The sequence below is a fragment of the Mastomys coucha genome, unplaced genomic scaffold (assembly GCF_008632895.1).
Source record: "Mastomys coucha isolate ucsf_1 unplaced genomic scaffold, UCSF_Mcou_1 pScaffold14, whole genome shotgun sequence".
Lineage (NCBI taxonomy): Eukaryota > Metazoa > Chordata > Mammalia > Rodentia > Muridae > Mastomys > Mastomys coucha.
Window position 1 is genome coordinate 112,502,047 of NW_022196896.1, and position 22,282 is coordinate 112,524,328.

The window sequence follows — 22,282 nt, forward strand, 5'->3', positions numbered from 1 at the left end:
GAGAGAGAGAGAGAGAAAGAGAGAGAGAGAAAGAGAGAGAGAATAGAAAAAAACAGGATTTTTATCTTATAACAGAAGTCAGCCATCTGTGTACTAATAGTGCCTGCTGTGTGGAGTTAGATAGAAGGACAAAGCAAGACCGACCTGCTTTTGTTCTTGGGGGTTCCATATCCTGGAGTGGGGCACCTAACAAGGGATTGGGATGCAGTGTGGTCAGGGCCTCAGTGCTGTGGAAGAGCTCGAAGGGTAGAGTTAAGTAGCTTATTCTTTGGGACTGTCTCATAGCCTCTGTGAAAGATGAGGGGAAGTTATAAAACAGTACATTCTCTGCCTGGGGGAGTCTGGATAAGCATGGAAATGGCAAGGAGCTGAGTGTGGAAGGATATGCCAAAGTTTGCCTGAAGCAAAGCGTCTAGAAAGGTGTTCCAGAAAGTGGGAACACCATGTGCACAAGCTGGAGCAGCAAGCAGGCAAGGCAGGTGAAGGGTTCACAGCGGGAAGGTCCACGGGCTTGAGCTGTGGGTGTCAGAGGGGAGTACCCAGGCACAGGGCTGCATAAGGAAGACTGAGCGGAGTGACACGGGGCTTGGACACCTTCACCTGATTGTTAATGGGCATTTCAGAGCTATTTCGCTTTGAATAAAACCAGTGTTCAGAATTGTCCTAAGATGTTAGATTATCAAGAAGTGCTGGACCCGGGGTCTGACTTGAGGTCGCTGTCCAAAGCCTTCCTTATTTCCACCTGCTGCTGCCTCTGCCGCATTGCCCTCAGCTGCTTAATGATCTTAAGACCTTGAACCCTACCCCACTTTTCATTTTATACATAAAAATTTAGCCCCATACTTGTTTATGAAAACAGATCAAGATTAGTATGTATAAAAAGCATAAAATTATATTTATATATAACATAATTTCTAAGTGTATAACTTAAGAAATGCCTTTGGGACACTGCTGTTAACTGCACTTCCTCCTTTATTGGGATTTCACCTGTTTTTTCCATCAGTGATTTCTGTCTTGGGTCCCATCTAGGCTCAAGATACAATGACTTTCTTTTGACAAACACTGAAGCATGGTGACTGAAGTAATGTTGTGACTTAAAATCTTGTAACTTAAAATATGATACTTCCTTGAACACTGTCCGATTAAAAGCAACAACAAAAATAAATATTGAGCGGTGGACTAATTGTTGCACCCAGTTTCCACGGAATACCTGGTGTCGTCATCTGGCAATGCAACCCAGAAAGCATGTGGGCTTTGCTCAGTGTCCAGGATAGCACACCACAGACTGGGGGACTTCAACAGCAGACCTATGTAGTTGTTCCCCCTTCAGGTGCTAGCCAGTGTGATTCCTGGTGAACGCCTCTGCCTTGCTCGTGTGTGTGTGGCTGCATCCTCACATGGCCTTACCTCTGCACCTACTTGGAGAGATGGGCTGTGTGTTCTTTGTCCTCTCATCCTCTAAAATCAATTTTGTGTAACTACGTCCCACCCTCATGACTTCATTTAACCTTAGTAATCACTTAATAACGCTGTCTTCAAATACTGTTAAACTGGAGACTACAGCTTCTGTATATAAATGGGTAGGTACAGTTCAGTTCACAGCATAGTTCAAAGGCTGAAATTATATGAAAATCTTTGTAACTTTGTCACAAAGCAGTATGTATGATACAAAAACTCTATAGTGTGTTGGTGTAGATGAAGATGCAGTGTTTTATAAAACACTGGTCATACAAGAAAATGTCATATATTAGAACACATTTTAACTTATTACTAAAGCTAGTGGGGTGTTGAGGCTAAGCTAGCCTAGCATGCACAAAGCCCTGGATTAAATCTCCAGCATAAACCAGGTATGGCTGTGCACACCTGTAAGCTGGCACTCAGGAGGCGGGGAGTCACAGTACAGAGTCATCTTCAGCAAAGCCTTCCGTCCTTTGAGGCAAGCCTAGGCAACACAAGACCCTGTCTCAAAGCAAACAAACAAAAAACAAAATAGCAAATTGTTTGCATCATTTGGGCTGATGGTATAAAAAAACAGACAAGAAAAAGAAAACCTCAATAACACTTTCATATAGAAGCTGTTACCAAAGTTTTCAAATAGTCATTGGGTGCAAAACTTCTAGAATACTGCCAAACAGCTACAAATTTTTGTTATCAATACCGGGCATGCATCTTAAATTTCTTCTTCTACATCAAGGACATGCTTTCTATGGAAACAGCACATTACAGAAACTTCACAAAGTGAGAGAAACCATGGGGATTGGTTTTGATTTTACTAATAAAGAAATATACGAAATTTATATAAGTATAATGTAACAGCCCTCCCTTCCCAGTGAATTGAACCTAGCACAGGGTTCAACAGTATATGTCAAGTTAGGCCACAGTAAATATAGGAAAGAAATGGCTTATAATACTATTTTAAGTTTGGGAAAAATAGTAGGTGGTAATATTATAATCAAGAAAAATATGGGAGAAGGAATAGATTTGAAAGCAGGAGGGAGAGAAGGCAAAGTATCTTGGGGAGAGCAGGGAGATACTAATTGGTTTCTGGAATTATAAATAATATAGATAATATTCAGTGACAGCTACTTCTCATCATTTGAAGTATATTTAAACAAATTATTTTGTTTTAAAAACAGGTCATATAATTAGATGTTTTACTATTTCTTTGATTGTTTATATAACCCTAGCTGGCCTGGAACTCTCTATGTAGACCAGGCTGTCCTCAAACCCCGGAGATCTATCTGTCTGCTTCTACTTCTGCCTTCTGAGTGCTAGTATTAGTGTGTGCCACCATAACCAGCAAGATCAGTTTATTTTTATGAAATTAAAATAATAAGTAAGAGAAATAATTCAGGCTTAAAAAGCTGCAAAAATGGGGCTGGCAAAATGTCTCTGTGGTTAATGTGCTTGCTGTCAAGCCTACTGGTCTGAGTTCAGTCTCTAGTGACTACATAGCACGGAGAATTAATTGCCCTAAGTTATCCCTGACCCCCATGTGTGTGCCCTACTACACACACACACACACACACACACACACACACACACACACACGCACGCACGCACGCACGCACGCACGCACGCACGCACACACGCATAAATAAATAGTGCATTTTTTGAAAGTCCTGAAAAATGGGTCATTGGTTGGCTAATGTTCATCTATAAATCTGAATTTATGAACTTCAATTGTAATGGTTATATTGTATAATTCTGTTTATACTCCAATACAATTTTATAATGTATGGTATATTTAATTACTAAATTAGAAATGGTTATTTTACCTTGATAAGACTTTATATTCAGACATTGAATTCTTAAGAATGTTATTCAGTCAGAACAGTTAGATCACCAAACCTCCCCCATGTTCTTTAACTATTTATTTTTATCTTACATATGAGTATATATGCACTTGTGTATGCCTGGTACACACAGGGACCAGAAGAGGGCATCAGACCCCCTTGAACTGCAGTGAGCCACTATGTAGGTGCTAGGAACCAGACCTCTGCAAGAATAGTAAGTTCTCATAGCTCCTGAGCCATCTCTCCAGCTCCCTCCTCCTGTAGGCTCCAAGTCTTCTCCAAATCACTCATAATCATTAATGTAGCGTTGTGTTTTATTACTTAGGGAATAATGTCAAGAAAAAAGTCTATATATGTATTCCATGCAGATACAATTTTAAAAATGAAGAAATTTTTCTAGCCTTGTCAGAACCTAGGGAGGTTGCAGAGGTTGGATGGTAACTACAAACAGCGACAGTGCTACTGTCTGTTACCTTCCCTTCCTGCTTCCCAGCAGAGCTGAGACACTGTACTCTTTCTGCAGAGGCCACTAGGAGTGAACCTGCTTCACACTTAGCTCACTCTGGAAGCTCACCAAGACTCTGCATCTGGGCTGTGCCTGGGAGCCTGAGACAGGCTCCTGAAGGTTACACAAGGGTGCTCAGAAACTCTCCTCTGTTCACAGGTGGTCCCCATGCTTCCCAGGCTTCTGTGTGAGGAACTCTGCAGCCTCAACCCCATGACTGACAAGCTGACCTTCTCTGTGATCTGGAAGCTGACTCCTGAAGGCAAGGTAGCAATAAATTCTATTTTGTCATTCATTCTCCATGTACATTGTCTCATCCTATCTATTGTGGTAAACACTATGTGCCTGCACTAGACTGGAGTTCCACGGTGGATGGATGCAGAGGTCTGGGGTAGCTGCTGTATGGAAGAAGTCTAAGGACCCTTGTTAGCCTCATAAGAGCCACTCCGTCCTAGGAGGCAAGGCTGACCCTACTCACTGCCGGTATTTACCAGCCAACAGAGGGCACTAATTATGAGGTGGGGGCTATGGGTGGAAGATGGCTTCAGTGATGGTGCATGTACATCTTGGAAGGCAGTTAGGAGGTCAGGTTGTAAGCAAATAGTGGGAGTTGATGTTTCTCTGACATGCTCTAAAGAAGACAGCTATGAGAGCTGCAGTTTCCTGTGAGATGGCTGGAAATATGAAGATTAGCAAAGATGAGTAGAGTACCACTTGAATCAGAGCATGAGGTAAGGAAAACAGAGACTACAGGGTATCCACAAGCACTCCCTCTATACCAGGAGCAAAGACAAGGAGCAAAGGTGACACTTGGGAAAACCAGCTCCCCTTCCAAAGTGAGCAACTACAAACAACAGAGTCATACTTGAGGACCTAGGGCTTACTCAGGCAGGCCTCTAAAAAGCTGGTTGCAAATACCGTAAAGGAACATGGGAAATATATATGGTATAATAATAGATGAGAGCCAAAAAAGATTTAACTATAAAGAGGTTCCAAATAAAGATGGAAGATTAAATAACTACATTGATTTTCATTCCATCCCAAAGCCTCACTAAAACAACAGTAAAGAGGTTTAAAAAAAAAAAAAAGGCATAAACCCACAAGGACAAAGCATGTGGGCAAGGAGGCAGCAGCAGCACAGCTGAAGGAGGAGAGCGAGCATGGGGGAGTGGGAACGGACTCAGCAGACCTAGCAAACCCTGAGCCTGAACCGGGCATGGAGAAAGCCAGGGGATAGACCAGGTGATTGGGAGGGATGGGCCAAGAGGCTGACAACAGCTTTGGTGGAAAGTTTGTTAGCGATTGACCCTTGTGGTTTTAGCAGAAGAAAGACCTAGAGATTTTTTTTTTCTCTGTAGAAAATGCAGATGAAGGGGTTGTGAAGCAAGGGCAGCAAATACTCCTGATAGTACAGTTTCTTGGGGGCACTGGAGCAAATACTGACATCTAAATGTTAAGAATTAATACCAGGATTCTAGGAGCCAGGGCTGTACCCTGTGAGTCAGGAGGTGGGAATATCTTTCTCTAAGGAATCTAAGTAATCAAGAAGAGCCAGTCAGCAACCTTCCAGTCAGCAGCCCAACACTGTCCAGTCCAGTCCAGTAAAGCCTAGAGGCTTGACCTGCACAGTAAGAGCCTTTGGGATTTCTTCACTACTGCTGCTGCTGCTGCTGCTGCTGCTGCTGCTGCTGCTGCTGCTGCTACTGCTCCTCCTCCTCCTCCTCCTCCTCCTCTTCCTCCTCCTCCTCTTCCACCTACTCCTCCTCCTCCTTCTTCTTCTTCTCTTTCTCCTCCTCTCCTTCCTCCTCTTTGTCCTCCTTTTCTCCTCTCTGTCTTTGTCTCTGTCTCTGTCTCTATCTCTGCCTCTGTCTCTCTGTCTCTCTCTCTGTCTCTCTCTCTCTGTCTCTCTCTCTGTCTCTTCCTCTCTTTCTCTCTCTTCCACACCCTCCTTTTCCATGTAGACCATGATGGTTTGGAACTTAGAGAGATCCCCCTGCCTCAGCCTCACCCCTGCCCCTGTCACCATGCCTAACTACAGTATTTCACTTTGATGCGTGAAGAGGCAACCAAGTGGAAAGCATCTTTCCTAAAATAAATGCAACAAAGCACACGTACAAGGAGAAGGGCCATTCTTGATAACCACTGGAGAATTTTAAATAGAAGCTATCTATGCTATGATAGCTAACTTTAAAGGGCTGGATTTGGTGGGGGTGGAGGAGCATGGAGATTTTAGAGATTAAAAACAGGATAGAAAAAATTGGAGATTCCTGATTCTGGTTTAAAATAAAGTTGAATATTCCAGAATGATCAAAGAAAAAATTAGAGGCTCAATCACACACACACACCACCCCGCCTGAACCTACTCTATGACAGTTCCAGAAACCAGAGCAGAGGAAATGAGAAGAAATGCTGAATGAAACCATTCATTCTTAAAGGATGTGACTTTGTGGGTGCAGAAAGCTCACTGCAACCCCAGTGTCATCCCTAATGTACAAACCCTCATAGAGTCTCAGGATATAGGAGACAAGGAAAGACCCAGAGGCCTTAGGAAGGCCAAAGGAAGCTACACACACAGTAGACTAGAAGGCAAACCAAGTTCAGACTCTTTCACTCGAGCCTCAGAAACTTTGTGATAGTCAGGGAAAACTTCCATCTAAAAGGATAGGATCCCTATCAGATACACCCTGCTACGCTGTCAGTGAACTGTGAAGGCCAAGAGGCATGGCTTCAGGCAAGTGCTGGCTCAGAGACAAAGCAGCACTTACAAAGCTCTTCTTTGGGAAGCTTCATAAGGCCTTGTTGTTGGATCCGTAATCATAGAATCCGAGGTAAGAAGCTTGTGAGCTGAAAACCAGCCTGGGATACTCAGAAAAACTGTCTCAAAGAGAAATAGAAATGAGTGAGGAAGCAGGAGGAGGGTGAAGGAGATAATGAAAAAAGGAGGAGAAGGAGGAGGAGGAAAGGGGAGGAGGAGGAAAAAGAGGAGGAGAAGAAGAAGAGGAGAAAAAAGGAGAATAAATAAGAAAGAATAAGAAGAGGAAGAAAGCTGCTGGGTTAGGGAGATTGCTCTATAAGTAAAAATACTTGCCATGCAAACATGAGGGCCTGAATTCAAATCCTTAGAAACCATGTAAATCCAGGCATAATGGTGAGTGTTTGCTATCCCAGTGCTCCTACTTTGAGATGCAGGGCAGGGCAGGGCAGAGCAAAGAGCATCCCTGGAAACTCTGGACCAACTGCCTTACACAGCACAGTAACAGACAACAAATAAACCTGTCTCGATCTATACTAGAAGGTGGGAACAGAGTCCTGAGGTTGTCCTCTGGCTTCTGTTTGTGCACTGTGACAGGAATGACCACTTACACTCAAATACATGTACATGCACACATGCATGTACACACTACATGAAGTCATCAGAGAAGGAAAATGCACCAGTAAAGTTCATGCCCATAAAAAAAGGGAAAAAAGTCCAGCAGAGTTGTCTCTTCTGACATGTGGAAGATGCTGCTGAGCAGCTGCATTGTTGGAGCTGTGGAAACAGTCCTCACCAGGACTGGACTGGCTGGCACTTGATCTGGAACTTTTAGCCTTCAGAACTGTGGGAAGTAAATTTCTATGGCTTAAGCCACTTGGTTTGTGGTATTTTGTTATAGCAGCCCGGACAGACTAACACAGTATCAGATGAACTTTGTTAATCAGGTTACATAAAAATCTACTGAGAATAGAACTTTTACCCAGGCATGACTTTTAATGTATACTGGCCATTTAGAAAGTACTGACTTAATATGCTGATCTCTAACTGTGGACACATTTCAATATATAGCATTTTAAAAACCATATTGTTAGTGTCATTGCTATTCTTACTAGCCCAACCTTTTCAGTATTAGGAAACCCACAAGCTCATGTATCAGATGCAAGGTTTGTATAGCTCTAATTTTGCAAAAGTTCAACTTGTATCATGAGTGATAAGCAATGTCAGTTGTTTCCTTGAAGCACCAAGTACCCAAGTATTTACATGGTTTCCATGGCAGCTGTTCCTTAAGATAAAAGTGGTATTTTTGAAAGAATACTTTCTTTCAGTTCAGCTCACAGCTAGCTATGTGTATACTTTTCCTCCAAAGGTCATCCTCTTGCTTCATGAAGAATAAGTGACAAGATAAGTACTTGGGGTTGAGACGTAGAAAAGTGATGGATTTTACTTGTCCCGTGAGAACATTCTAGCTCTCTCTTCCCTGCCAGTGTGTGGTAGGGGGGAGTAGTGTGACCACTGTGTCCTATGTAGGTGAAACATTTTACCTGTCAGGGCTTCTAGACCACTGCTATGAATGACAACATACAGAGCAGGCTGTGTAATGCCCTGAACTATGACTAAAAACATTTTGGACCACATAGGCCACTGAATGGGGCTCAAGGGCTCCCAAGAGTCCATGAGCCATATTTTGGAGATGAACTCTTTTTTAATCAAGCAAACCAAAACAAGACAGTTATGAGTCTGATGGAGGAAAAGGCTGCACTTCCCCTTTCTATCACCACAGAAGTGCCTTAATACACAAGGAGTTCGAATAGTTCTGAGACAGCTGCAGCCTGGGCTGCATAGTGAGTGCTAGGTCAGTCAGTGCTACATAGCAAGACCCTGTCTTATAAAAAAAATAATAAAATAAAACATAAAAATAGTGTTAGAATGATATGTACTTTAATTAGGAAAAAATTTCAACTCTATGTAGTGTAAGGAAAAATCACAATAAGCCCCCATCCCTGTTTCCCAGATTCAGTACTGTCAAGAGTTCATTCCTGTTAAGACTATAGTATTTTAAAACAAACCACAGACATGTCATCTCACTCATGTGTGTTTTGATATGTGACTAAAACTCTGGCCATGTTCTTATATAACCACAGTGTCCCCAGCATACCTAACAATGAGCGCTGGCATCAGGATGCCATCAAAACCTAGTCTCTAACACGGTTCCTTGGTTCACACCAATTGATTAGTCCAAATTGGGATAAAATAAAGCTACACACATCACATTTGGTTTTTAGAGCTCTTAATTATCTGGTAAAAAGTTCCTTTTCAAGCTCTAAGAGGCAAACATTATCTGAACTACAGAGATGGAGCTGTGAGTGCAGGGTGCCAACAGCCATAATCTGGGGGATGTGGGGCAGGCTTAGGAGTGGTGAATGGAAAAAGCCAGAAGGAAATAACAAAATGCCAGCAGTGGCTGTATTTTGGATAGTAAGGCTGTGAGTAATTTTTTCTATTTTTTCTATCTTCTAATGTTTTGTAAAAATATGAATAACTTTTATATTTTTATAAATACTTATTTTTTAAAATAACTAAAAAATGACTAAATAGAAAAGAAAAGGCCATAGAATCATCCTACCTCACGTCAATAAAAAAGAACCCTGAGTGTGAATTATGCCGCCAGGGAAAGACCTGAGAAGTTAAGGCTGCCTGGTCTAATGTGCTTCTAGAGTATGGGGTCATAAAAGAACGCTAGGAAAGTGTGCGCTCCAGCATTCACTGGCCTTTGCAGTTTCTTTTGGAAGCAGTATACGGAACCCAGTCCTTCTGCTCAGTGAGGGCTAGAAGACAGGTGTAAAAGAGGCACAGTTCTGCAAGGGTGCTGGGCCTCCTTCCAAACCACACCAGATAGGAAGTATGAGGGTTGGAACTGCAGACAGGGCTGTGGGACAAGGCCCACTCACCACACTCTTCATTCTGTGGTTACCCAGACCCAGTGACCACAGAAGAGATGGATCATCTGGTAAGCCTGGGGATGTGATGACAGTCAAGATGCCCATAATGAAAGGTTCAATACCATGCTCTAGGTCCAAGGGCTGATAGTCCAGGACACTAGAGAGGAAAGCTTGAACTAAGCTTGAGACCAGGTAAGAGGTCAGGGCGCCATGGAAGACCCTGGAAGCAGGAGCCCAGGTGAATGAAGAGGAGCAAGTCCAAAGCTTATGTGGCTGAAGCCCCAGGCTGAGTTTGCCTCTTGTGAGGACTTCTCTTAGTGTAGGGGCATAAGGTTGGAAGGGGTGGGACTGAAGTGGACAGAGCTTGGCAGTCTTCCTTAGGCTACTGCAATATCCTGCTTTCTAAGGCAGGCACGGTCTGCTGTGAGAAGGCTGCCACAACTTATTTTGTGATTATTGTTGTTTTTTTAATATGGTTATTTTCAGCACCTGTAAGAAAATAGCATTCTTTGAGCCAGTGCTGGTGACACTCCCCTTTCACATCAGCACTTTCTCCTTTTTCCTATCCTTCCCTGTTCTTCATCAGTAAAAATGTTCCCATTGAACCTGAAAGAAGCCCTCATTTTCTGGATCTATTAATGGCCCCCTCTCAGACCATGGATTTCTAGCCCCCTTCACATCTGCTACATTGAGCAAGTCAAAGCTGTTCAGCTGTGCCTCTTTTCAGCCCTCTTTCCCTTAGTATAGTGACTCCCAGTCCACATTGTCTTATTCTGAGACCTTCTAGAATAAGGCCATTATTCCCCTTTAGAAGCTGAATATGATTCCTTTATGTAATCTCTTCATCTCCTCTGGCCATATGTCCTGATTAACCCCAAAAGTCTAGTATTTGAATCATGACTTCCAGAGACCAGCTCTCTCCCTGCATGAGACCACCATGCCTCGGCCCTCATCTTCTGTTCTTGCTACTGAGGGGTTCTTTGAGCTTAACAGGGAGTTGTCACACTAAGACTCCATGCATACTCTGTCCCCTCCTTGAAGACCCTCCTCTCAGCTCACCAGCAGGGAGCCTGCATACCCCTTGTGATCCAGCTAAAATGCTATTTCTTCCAGAATCAAGTCCAGAAGCTCACACTGAAACTCATGGCTTGTTATGTTCTTAGCAGTGACATTCTTACTCATTCACTTGGTAAATATTGAGTGGTATTTGTTGCACTCAGATACCATACAGAGTAAGTGAAAATCTCAGACATTTCCCTACCCAGACAGAAGTCCTTCTTTCCTGGTGGTAGATTGTCTATTCTCTCTTTTCCCCTACTACATGTTTTAAATTTCCTACAGTGAAGGCATATTGCAACTTAAAAGCAAAAGTCATTTTGAGACATTTTTCACCTGTTTTTTAATAAGTAGATGAGATATTAGAGTGCATTTGTAGGCTGAGTGAAAGGCAGACAAGATGAGCAAGGAGTCACAGTTTGGGAGCCTGGTTAAGAAGGATTCCGCCCTTCTCCTACCTTGACTAGAAAAAAAGGGAAGAGCTGGGAATGGGGTTCAGTAAACCATGGGAAGGCTATTGGATGCTCCCTGTCGGGTTCCCAGTGGTAAATGTCATTGCCCTGCACTCCAGGGCCAGCTCTGCTCCATTCTGTTCTCCTGCCAGACTCTTAAGCCCAGACAAGTTTAACTTCTGCCCCATACTTCGGTGCCCTCTACCCAAAAACTACTTTGCCCTGTTTTTCACATCTGTTTCCACTGTTCTGTTTATCCCGGTTGCCTAGTAAGAAGGTGGGCCCTGGATAAGCACATACATCCTCAGCAGCCGCTCCCGTCCTGTGAACTTGCATGCTGGGAGTTGTGGGGTGTCTAAGGTATCCCTGCCCTGCTCCCTCACAGCACTGCTCTTCATTTCCTTAATGACCCCTGTGGACTTTTCATGGCCTGCCAGATACCACCACTGAAAAGCTTGAAAAAGCAACTGTTGTATTCTTCCTGGGTTGCTGTGGTCCAAAACATGCTTATGGAGCAAGACTCCCACAGTGCCATGTAGCTTAAGGGCTCTGCTAGAAGCAGTGCTGGGTGCTGTGTTTCACACCCAGGCACCCTAGTAAAGACCTTTCCTGAGACACTCCAGGAGGACAGGAGCTTCAAAGCCTCGTTCTGAGGATCAGAAATTGCTCTCAGAACCTCTCCTCTTAGTCACTACCAGGGGCAGAGCCTAGCTGTTTTATTTCAGAACTGTTGGTGGGACCTCTGCAGCAAGAGAGGGATGGACGGAGCTGCTGTTCAATGTCCGAGTCCCAGTTTCCCACTGAAGATACTAGCCAGCTAGATGGCTTGCCTCAGGTCACATCAGAGGAGCAACAGAACTCAGTTGTGAAGCTGTAAAGCTTAGGGATGAAAAAGCAGAATTCAAAATGAAACATTTTCAAGATATGAAATGACATGTTTCGGAAAACAGCCGAACAGGTTACTGGGCTTTGTGAGCTGGCTTACAATGGGCCTGTTCACAGGAAGTCCGGAGTACTAGGTTACCTGATAGAAGGTGTCTGTGATGTCTCCTGGATCCAGAACCCACCCCCAACCCCAACTGCTGCTTCCCACATTCTCCTTCTTTCTCCCTCCCCTCCTCCAGTTTCCTTCCTGTACAGAGATGAGTCCCAAAGATGAGCCTTTAAAGATGCCTCCTGCCAGTCTTCAGGAGAGTGGGACTCTGTGAAGATCACAGCTGCTTGAAACCTTCACCCACTGTGGCAGGAACAAAATTCCTATCTCCTGGCCACGGCATAGTCTCCAGGCTCCGCTAGAGTTTCAGTTTCCCACTAGCCCAGTGGTTCTCAACCTTCCTGATGTCACTGTGACCTTTTGAGGTGACCCCAACCATAAAATTATTTCATAGCTACTTCATAACTGTAACTTTGGTGCTGTTATGAACCCTAATGTTAACTTCCGATCTGCAGGATGTCTGATATACAACCCCCAAAGGGGTCACAGCCCACAGGTTGAGAACCCCTGATCTAGTCGCTGTATGTGGCAAAGATTCGGTTTCTTCTGCTTCCTTGTCTTTGGTTTAGAAGCTCACATAGCTGTCATCTCAGATCAGGATGGAAAACGACCTAATGATCTCTCTTGAGACTGGAGGACAAGCCAGAGAGTGCTAAGATCGTGTAGCTCATTCCAGCTTCTTCTCTATGCAGATGCTACCCTGTACACAAACTGACTTAGAACCCAAACAGGCTGGCAGACTTGGAACCAGCCAGCCTGTGCTGCGGGGCTTCCAAGGCACTGGGCCTGTCCCAGTCACAGCAAGAACAAGCCTGTGGGGTGAATGAAGCAGCTGTGGCTGGGGTGGCAGCTTTGCCTCAATTTCATTCTACCTTGTGCCTTTCTCTTGTAAGAAGAAACCTGGGTCTCGTTCTGTCACCTCAGGCCTCGATTGAGAGAGGACCTAGTGACGGAGGACCCTGACCCCGACCCTTGCTCACCCTAAAGTTACCCTACAGTTTTTGGCTAGTTGATCACAGGTCATTCCATAAGAAGTCAGCCTCCCTTCCATCAGGCAATCTCCTGCCCTTTGCTGTCCCCACCTCTCTACCTTCTGTCCAGATTACTTCCAGACACTTTGTTCATGACACCTTTTACTGTCCCTTTGGCCAGGATGGCTGGGATGGCCAGAATGGCCATGTTGACTAGGATGGCCAGGATAGCCATGTTGACCAGGATGGCCAGGATGGCCATGTTGACCAGGATGGCCAGGATGGCCATGTTGACCAGGTTGGCCTTCCCTTCATAGCGTTAAGAAGCAGCAACAGTCTGCTGCCCCAGGCACCACCACCGCTGGAGACAGCCTGCTTTTGTTCCAATCAGGAAGTGCTTCTTTCTGCCTTCCAGTCATTTTGAACTAAAAGTTCTCTATGAGGAAGCCCAGAGGTGCAGAAGTCATTTCACATCTAGTTATTTAAAATTTAAAATTAGCTCTATTAGTAGTTTTTTGAAACAAAAATGTCTCAATGAGTTTATATTTTTCAGAGAATATTAAAAACACACACCAAAAAATCCCAAAAACATCTTCATAGAATAGGACAGGATGTCCAAACATTTCTCCATGTCTTTGTATCTGTAAATTGTAGAAATGAGGTATAATTGTAGATATGTATTTGAGGTATATTTGTTTCTCATAGTCTATATTATGACCTTCAGCTAAAAAGAAACAATTGTGTGTGTGTGTGTGTGTGTGCATATATCCACTAGATTTTTTAGTCTGAATCTTTAAAGATTTATTTATTTTTTTATTTTAAAGATTTATTTATTTACTTATTTTATGTGTGAGAGTACACACTATAGCTGTACAAATAGTCATGAGCCTTCATCTGGTTGTTGGGAATTGACTTTAGGACCTCTGCTTGCTCTGATCAACCCTGCTCCCTCTGGCCCAATAATAATTTATTATTATAAATAAGTACACTGTAGCTGTCTTCAGACGCACTAGAAAAGGGCGTCAGATCTCATTACGGGTGGTTTTGAGCCACCATGTGGTTGCTGGGATTTGAACTCAGGACCTTCAGAAGAGCAATCTTACCCGCTGAGCCATCTCACCTGAATCTTTAGGTATGGACCCAAGAGTTTGCATGATTCTTGAGTATTCCCACCGGATTGCCCAGCTGTAAAATTGACTGTCAAATGCCTCTTCCCCTGGTGCTTCAAAGTGGTGCTCAAAGGCTGTGTACCTGAGGCTGGGACCAGCAGCACTGGGCTGTTTAGATCTTGTAGGTATCAGGATGTAGGTCAGGAGGAGGATACCTCCTTAGATGATGTGTTTTTCAGCCATGTGCTTTCAGTCTGTGGAGATACTGTGCTAAGCTGACATTCTGAACAGTGGCACCCCACAGTATGTGCAAGAATCTGTGTAGAATTCAGTATGGCCTGAGTCCTCTGGTTATACAAAGGAGGCAGGACACAATCTCCTCAGAGGTTTTGTCCATGTGTTTCCTTCTTCTTTTTTTTCTACCTTTTCCATGAAAAGCCCTTTGTCTTCTGCCACTGGCCCTGGTTATGAACTGGGTGTTGATGTGAGTACAGTTTTCAGATTGGAAATTAATGAGGTGTGCCATTGAGAGAAGCCTGACTTCCCTGGCTGGCTGGCTGCTCCCAGGTCTCCTCCATGTGGGTCTTTGCTGCTTTCTCTGTGGGCAGCTGCCCCTGGCTGGCATCCTTCTATTGGCTTTACCCAGAGGTACTTTCAGGACTGCTTTTCCCAGGCTAGAGACATGTCAGCTAGTGCCTCCCACAAGTCCTGAGCCATGGTGAAGCCAGACAGCCTTGGCTGAGAAGGGAAATTCAAAAGGCTCTCCTTTGTATGTTTGTGAAGAAGGCTGGCGTAGAGTGTTAGGGATGTAGGAACGCAAAAGAAGAAGGGAAGTCAGGTAAAGGTGCTATGGGAACCAGCACTAAGTTTGGTAGTGTCCATGCGGGTGTTGGAGAAAGGCTGTCTTGACAAGAAGGAAACAAAGAAGCAGAGGTACCCATTAGGTAGAGCAGGCGCTTCTAATAAGATAGTGCATGTTAGTGGGCATGTAGACAAGCTTTGGTGAGGAATAGTAGGCACCTTAGTCACACGGCTGCCAGTCAGGGCTCAACAATCAGAAGGTGCTAAGGAAGCATCTGATGTGTAGAGCCAGGAGACATGGGCATGCAGGCAGAAGGACATCTAAGAGCTTTGTACAGCTTGCTGGGAAGTTTTGTGCTTAAAACTTAGAGTGCTCTGAGCATTCATCAGATTCTACAGCAGTTCTTGCTCCAGCTTTGTACAGCAGAAATCTGCTCATCGTGTGGTAGTTACTTTCACTTGAGTGTCATGTACTAAGGAGGAGGATGCAGGCCATAGGAGGCTGGATATCAAGACCTGGGTGTGGGAGGGAGTCCGTGAGCTAGCTCACTGGGAGGTGTAGGAATGAGGTATAGGGTGGCACATAGTGTAAGCTGCCACCATCTGCCAGAAGGCTGAAAGCAGACTGCCTAACACACATGTACACAGGACTGGGCTGAGGGAGAACTCTTTTTGGAAGGAAATTAAGAAAAGAAAGAAGCTACATCTCCAGGGGAAACTTTGAGACCACAAAAATGAAAAGGTCACAGCCATGTCCTTATGAAGGAGGCTGAGGCTCCATTCAGGAACTATGGGTATGCTTGGAGCTCAAGCCTGGTCACCTGGATGGCTTCTTGTAGAGATCTTTAGCTGCATCTGTCTCCATACTGCTTGTCCGCCCCTGGAACTGGCTCTGTCCTTGCCTATAGTATGCAAGGCCTTGTGAGTGCCAGGTGTGAGGCCTGATTGCCATAGAAGGCAGGAACTCATAGAGTCTCTAGCTATTTGCAATAGGGATCATTCTTGGAATAATCTGAAAAGTAGAATTTGAGAAATTTTGAAGAAAAAATAAAATCTAATATTACAGATTCCAGACTTCTTATAAAGATCTTTGCAGAGTGAATAAAAATGTGAACAGTGGCTGGAGAGATGATTCATTGGTTAAGAGCACTGACTGCTCTTCCAGAGGTCCTGAGTTCAATACCCAGCAACCACACAGTGGCTCACAACCATTTGTAATGGGGTCTGATGCCCTCTTCTGGTGTGTCTGAAGACAGTGTACTTATATAAACAAAAATAAGTAAATCTTTTTAAAAAAAAAAAAAAAAAGATTTAAAAACAATGTGAAGAGTAATTGCTGTTCTCCAAGTGCCCCAGTTATCATTTTTAAGAAGCCAAAGTTCTTCCTTTCAGGCAGGGTGATTGATCACAAGGGTTACTGCATACATCTAGGATAGAAGCTGTGTTAGGTAGATTTGAGGTGTGGAATTTCCTCTCGGCTCCTCTCTTTCCTTCTCTTTCTCTAAGCCATCAGCCAGCCATCAGAGTCCCATCTTGTGTCTCAGGTAGCTATCCCATCTTCTCTTCCCTCTTTGTGACATTGATGACCATTCATCCAAACCAATGGAAACACTTCCCACAGGCCATTCAGTGCAAGTCTCCCATGTGGCCTTGCTGTGTGCTGGGGAAGAGTGTAGACCTCAGCTGTCTCTTGAATTCTGCCAGGACCTGGTAGTCTAAACTGCCAGAGGGCAACAACCTCTGTGTCTTGTTCATCCATGTGGCACCAGTCAGAGCACCAGTCAGTGCTCCATGAGAGAGAGAGAGAGAGAGAGAGAGAGAGAGAGAGAGAGAGAGAGAGAGAATAGTTAAGTATCAATTTGTCTTTGCAGATCCTTGAAGAGTGGTTTGGCCGCACTATCATCCGTTCTTGCACCAAATTGAGCTATGACCATGCCCAGAGCATGATCGAAAATCCAACTGAAAAGATCCCTGAGGAAGCACTTCCCCCGATTTCTGCAGAGCACAGCATCGAGGAGGTGCACCAGGCAGTCCTGAACCTGCACAGCATTGCAAAGCAACTCCGCCGCCAGCGCTTTGTAGATGGTGCACTCCGCTTAGATCAGGTCAGTGAGTCTCTTTTGTTTTATGCAGTCTTGAGTTTGGCTTGTGCCCAAAACCCCAAGGGTGAGACATACAGCCAGGTGGCCTCTTCCTCTCCACCTATTTCCCCTACCACTCTGCCATACCATGGTAGTATGAGTCAGGGTAAGATGGTATCTGTGTAGGGAGTTCTGGAACTCCCAGCTGCTCTACCTGGAAAGCCTGTGTCCAGACCTGAATTTCTCACTTGTAGATGGCATTGCTGTGACAAGTCCCTCGGACAAAGAAGGGAGGAAAGACATATTTTTGGCTCGTGGTTTCAGAGGCACTTGGAACGTAGCTCTGTTGTTTCTGGCCCTCAGTGAGGAGGGGATGACATGTGAGAAGCATGGAGCTGCTCATGGTAGCCAGTAAAAAGAGAGACAGACAGACAGACATATGTGAAGTGGGCAGAGATAAGATAGACTTTCCAGGGCACACCCTCAGTGTGATCAATGAATCCAACAGCTGGTTCTTTGAGAAGATAAGCAAGATTGACAGACCCTTAGCCCAACAAGCCAAAAGAAATAAAGAAGACCCAGATTAACAGAGTCAAAAATGAACAGGGAAATATTACAACAGACAACCTAAGAAATTCAGAGTTTCATAAAGACATACTTTTAAAAACTGTACTCTATTAAGTTGGAAAATCTAAAAGAAATGGATGAGTTTCTAGATTCAGCCAAACCACCAAAATTAAATCAAAAAGAAGCTGAAAACCTAAACAGATCCATAACAAATGAGGAGATTGAAATAGTTAAAAAACAAACAAACAAACAAGCAAAAAAACCTTCCAGCTAAAAAGAAAAGTCCAAGGCCAGATGGATTCACAGCAAAATTTTACCAGATGTTCAAAGAAGATCTGCACCCAGTTATACTTAAACTATTCAAGAGGTAGAAGCAGAGGGAGCGCTCCCAATTCTCCTCTGTGAAGCCTTCATGTCACCAGTTCTGTCCTCTCACGGAGATTTCTTCCTCTGCTCCTTGCTTCATGCTTGGAGTCCTGAAGCTGCAGCCCACCTTCTCGACATTTCCACCAACAGTTTCTCCGTGATTCCGAGTGCTAAGTGGATGCTAATGACGCCAGAACTTGTGTCTCCCTCACTTCCTCCCTCCCTTGCTCAAGTCTATCCTTTCCACCTGCCTTATCTGCCTGGCTGCCTGCCCTTCAGCAGCTCAGCAGTGCTTGCTTACCTTCTGCATAAAGCAGTGCTTGGCGCCCATAGCATGGCACACAGGCTCCCTGGCATCCTCTTCTCCCTTTGATGCACTGGAGCATTATGTATGTGCCCCCAACCCAAGTGTACCAGTTGCACAGGTTGTTGTAATTATGCTTAGACTAAGTATTAGACAGACAGACTAAATACAACTCTCAAAAGAAAGCTGTTTATTCTGCAAACACATACATGTTTTAAAAAGACAAGTCCTTTTTTTTGGGGGGGGGGGGGGTTTCGAGACAGGGTTTCTCTGTGTAGCCTTGACTGTTCTGGAACTCACTCGGTAGAACAGGCTGGCCTCAAACTCAGAAGTCGGCCTGCTTCTGCCTCCCAAGGGCTGGGATTAAAGGCGTGCGCCACTACCGCCCAGTCCAACTTGTGTTTTTTAAGTCTTAACTTTTTTCAAAAATGGTGAAGAAATGTACATCTATGTAAATTAAGTTATAATGCAAAATGTTAAGTTGTATATTATGTGTGCCTCTTTTGCATGATTCTCTTATTTACTTGACTTTTATAATGATAAACCAGCTGTTACCCAAGTCCATCAAATAAGGAGGTTTCTGAAATACCATTTCCAGATGTTTCCCCATCAAGATGCTCTAACAGAATTCAACTGGATTAATTCATCCATGAAGCTGGGGACAGAGGGAGAGAAACGGAGGCAACTTATTAAGAAGAGGTGTGGTCATCAGTGTAATGACCGTAGGTTGTTGATGGGGATGAGCAGTTAGCATATCTGGTGCTCAGGATTGTATGGGAAAGCCTTTAGCTCTCTGTCTCAGTGGCCCTCTCCACTCATAACTGAGACGGCTGAGGTCCCCACAGGTACATGGCCTTTAGCTCTCTGTCTCAGTGGCCCTCTCCACTCATAACTGAGACGGCTGAGGTCCCCACAGGTACATGGCTTGCTTATTACCAGACATCGAAGTAGCTCTTTGTTTGTTTTTTCCTCCATTTATTACACCATGCTGACATAAGAGAAAAAAAAGTTTGCCTTTAAAGTGGGGGGGGAACACCCTTAAAAACCTAATTAGCTTCCAGTTAATTAAGGTTTGAAAGTAATGAATTTGTAGTCTTGGAGTTGATCCCTTAGTTCCCCAGAAAACAAGTCTGTAGACCCCCACATTAGATGAAGACATCAATCTTTGCAGCCGAGGACAATGGTGAGACCGTTTATAAATCAGCTAAATGGCTTTATTCAGAAGCCCTGCATTTGTTCTCCCATCCCTGTTGCCTTCTTTGCCTCACAAGCCCATTTTTCCTCTTCAGCAGCCTGCTGTTTGGCATTGTTCTCGGAAGCTTTGTTTGCCATAGTTCACTGTGTCCATGTTTTGGGTGGCAGTCCTTAAAAAAGCACATCCTCTTATGTCAGCAGCAATTAGAGATCAGTCTTCAGCCAATCCAGAGGCTTTGCCTTTCCAAGAAATCAGTGTGTGATGACCCTGAGAGTCAGCAAGGATGAAGTACAAGTTACTAATATGATGCCTGTTTGTAGAGTGAGAGACACAGGCTCGATAAGTGCAGAATGGCAAAGCAACTTGACCTTGGGGTGTTTGCAGTCAGCAACTCAGGCCTCAGTGGCTGGCCTGATCTAAGATAGTGAAGCTTCGGCTCTTGACCTCTGGGGCACCAGCTGGCAATCCTGTTCCCTGAGCCTGGCATCCTGGGCCATGCTGGGAAGCAGTCTAGAGTGCTGCTGTGACGCAGAGTAGCTCTCTAAGTGATGCTCACCTAGAGCTGATTTTAACAAAGTTCTCTTCCAAAGGTGATTCTTCTTTGCCCCAAAAGCAACACAGGCTTCCAAGACTACCTAGTGATTTTGGGTCAGCTGGATTGAATAATGACCCTTCCGAGTGGCTTGTCCATGTTTTCTGCTGACAGGGTAGTTCAAGGACTTGGTACAGATGGCCACTTTATTTTAATTATTTGTTTATAGTATATGTCTCTCCTGAATCCTAAAAAGAGGCCATAATGGGGCCAAGACTTTTGTATGTGTGGAAGAAAAGAAATCACAGTGGTCCCTAATATCCATATCCTGAGTTTGATGCAAGGGGAGCCATCTGAGGGCTTCTGTTCCTGACTAGCACAGGCCAGCCCTCAGCAGCTGCCATCTAGGGAGGAAGATAGATCTGCCTGGCTTGGGTGTATTTAAGACCCTGCATCCCTTTTGGGGTTCTAGCTCAGCTATTGCCTTCAGAAAGGATATGATAGGAAGGTAATGGGGTACCAAACAGATACTCAGTTCTAAGACTAACACTGGCCGATGTCAGAAAACCCCACACCCTGCTCTCTGAAGCTCTCAGAACCTGTTTCTCTTCAGCCAGGTTAAGGCTTCTATGTGAAACAAACCAGAGGTTTGCAGAGATCAGACAAGGTCTCCCAGCAGACAGTTAGAACTGTGACTCTCTGAATTCAGAGGACCTTGGAAGTCAAGTGAAGAAAACCCGAGGAAAATTCTTACAAAGTAAAGGAGGCTTCATTAAGCTCTCAGCTCTGTCATCTATGAAACCTCCTTGACAGTTTTGAGGCCCGCGCTCCATGCAGTTTCTTTGTAAAGGTAGCCTTTCTAATGGAAGACACTTTTGAACTCTAGGACTTAAGCTGTGTGAGTATGTAATGTTTGATCCTAACCTAGCCTAGCCCTTCAATCAGTGTCATTGTTAGCAGGCTTTCCCAGGAAAGGCCAGATAGTAAATGACATGAGCTCTTGGTCCGTCCGTCCATCCTTATGGTCTGTCTCTGACTCAGCCCTGCCTGTCAGTGTGCTCCAAATGAACGAGGGTAGTTGACACAGTAAAATGTGAAGGTCACTGAGACTTGGATTTGGTATAATTTTCACGGGCCACAAAATATTATTCTTCATTTGATTATTTTTCAACTATTTAAAAATGTAAAAACCCTTCTTTGCTCCCTGGCCACACAAAGCAGGTTAAACCAAATCCCACACAGCTTAACTGACCAGCAAGCTTTTCAGCCCTATCACCCAGAGAGCTTTTAGCAGCTCATTACCACTTCCCCAGGAAGCCAGGCTGGTAATGGAGAACAGTTGGGCTAAGTGCCTTCTCAGGATGGTTCCATACAATTAAGTAAATTATTCTTTTGATTAGTACCATGCTTAGGGGTCCAGTTGGAGGCTGGAAGTAAGAGTGACTGACCCCCCCACCCCACACCCCAGCACAGTTCTTTTGCCCTTCCTAAGGTCCAGTCCCTTCAGCCAGCATGAAGCCAAAGCAGCAGCACTCTCTTTACTCCTCTGCAGGATCCTCAGGGTCAGGGCAGACCTCCCCTCCCCTCCTCTGGCCCCCTTGTCCTCCCCTCCTCTGGCCCCCTTGTCCTCCCCTCCTCTGGCCCTCTGAGGTAGGGGCTACTCCAGGAAGAGCAGGCTGAGGAGCTGGGGAGCTTCTCTCCTCTCACCTGTCTGCAGTGCTAATTACAGCAGTGTCCCTTTTCTCCACCATAGCTGCTTTCTCATGGCTGCTGCTCAGGGTTGCTCTCGGATGACATTGGATGCAGCTGTGGAGGATGGGCAAGCCCTTCTGACTTTCCTTTAGTTTTAGTGTCTCTGTCATCTCAAAGTACAAGATAGGCCAAGGCCCAGGTTCTGAGGTTTTTCATTCAGAGAGTTCTTCATTCAGCATAGCTTCAGAGACCTGTTTGGGGAGTCTATAGTGTAGGGGGAGGGGGTGCAGTGAGAATGTAAATGAGGAATGAGAAGTTTTAGGTATGGGTTGGGAGGCAGTGAACCACTAGACAGTAAGAAGCAGTGGGTGGACGTGCTTGCTGCACTTAAGACTGAGAAGTGACTCCTATCCCAAACCAGTGCTCATCTGTAGAACCCTGAAGAAATCCACGTGCCTGAAGCATACCAAGAGTTTGCTCTCCTCTTTGATCTTCAGAGGACATTGTTTGTAACTTCTGTCTCTCTGTGCCTTTCACCTCCTGTTTGTAATATGTCATAGGAGTCATTTGTGTTGGCCTGTGTGAATGATTATAAAGAAAACCAAAGGTTTGGCTAAAGAAAATCCCTTCCCTGTTATCTATGACATACATACACAGAGGCGGGGGG

The 22,282-nt window shown here is 44.6% G+C and overlaps 1 protein-coding gene across 4 annotated transcripts in view; it reads left to right on the forward strand.

Annotated features, from left to right (window-relative positions):
- Positions 1-22,282, forward strand: part of Dis3l2 (DIS3 like 3'-5' exoribonuclease 2) — a 367,143-nt gene that overhangs the window by 280,166 nt on the left and 64,695 nt on the right. For all 4 annotated transcript variants that reach the window (XM_031368272.1, XM_031368275.1, XM_031368274.1 and 1 more), the window contains 2 exons: positions 3,961-4,068; positions 16,750-16,983. In XM_031368272.1, the coding sequence (XP_031224132.1) occupies positions 3,961-4,068; positions 16,750-16,983 (342 nt within the window). The remainder of the gene's footprint in view (positions 1-3,960; positions 4,069-16,749; positions 16,984-22,282) is intronic.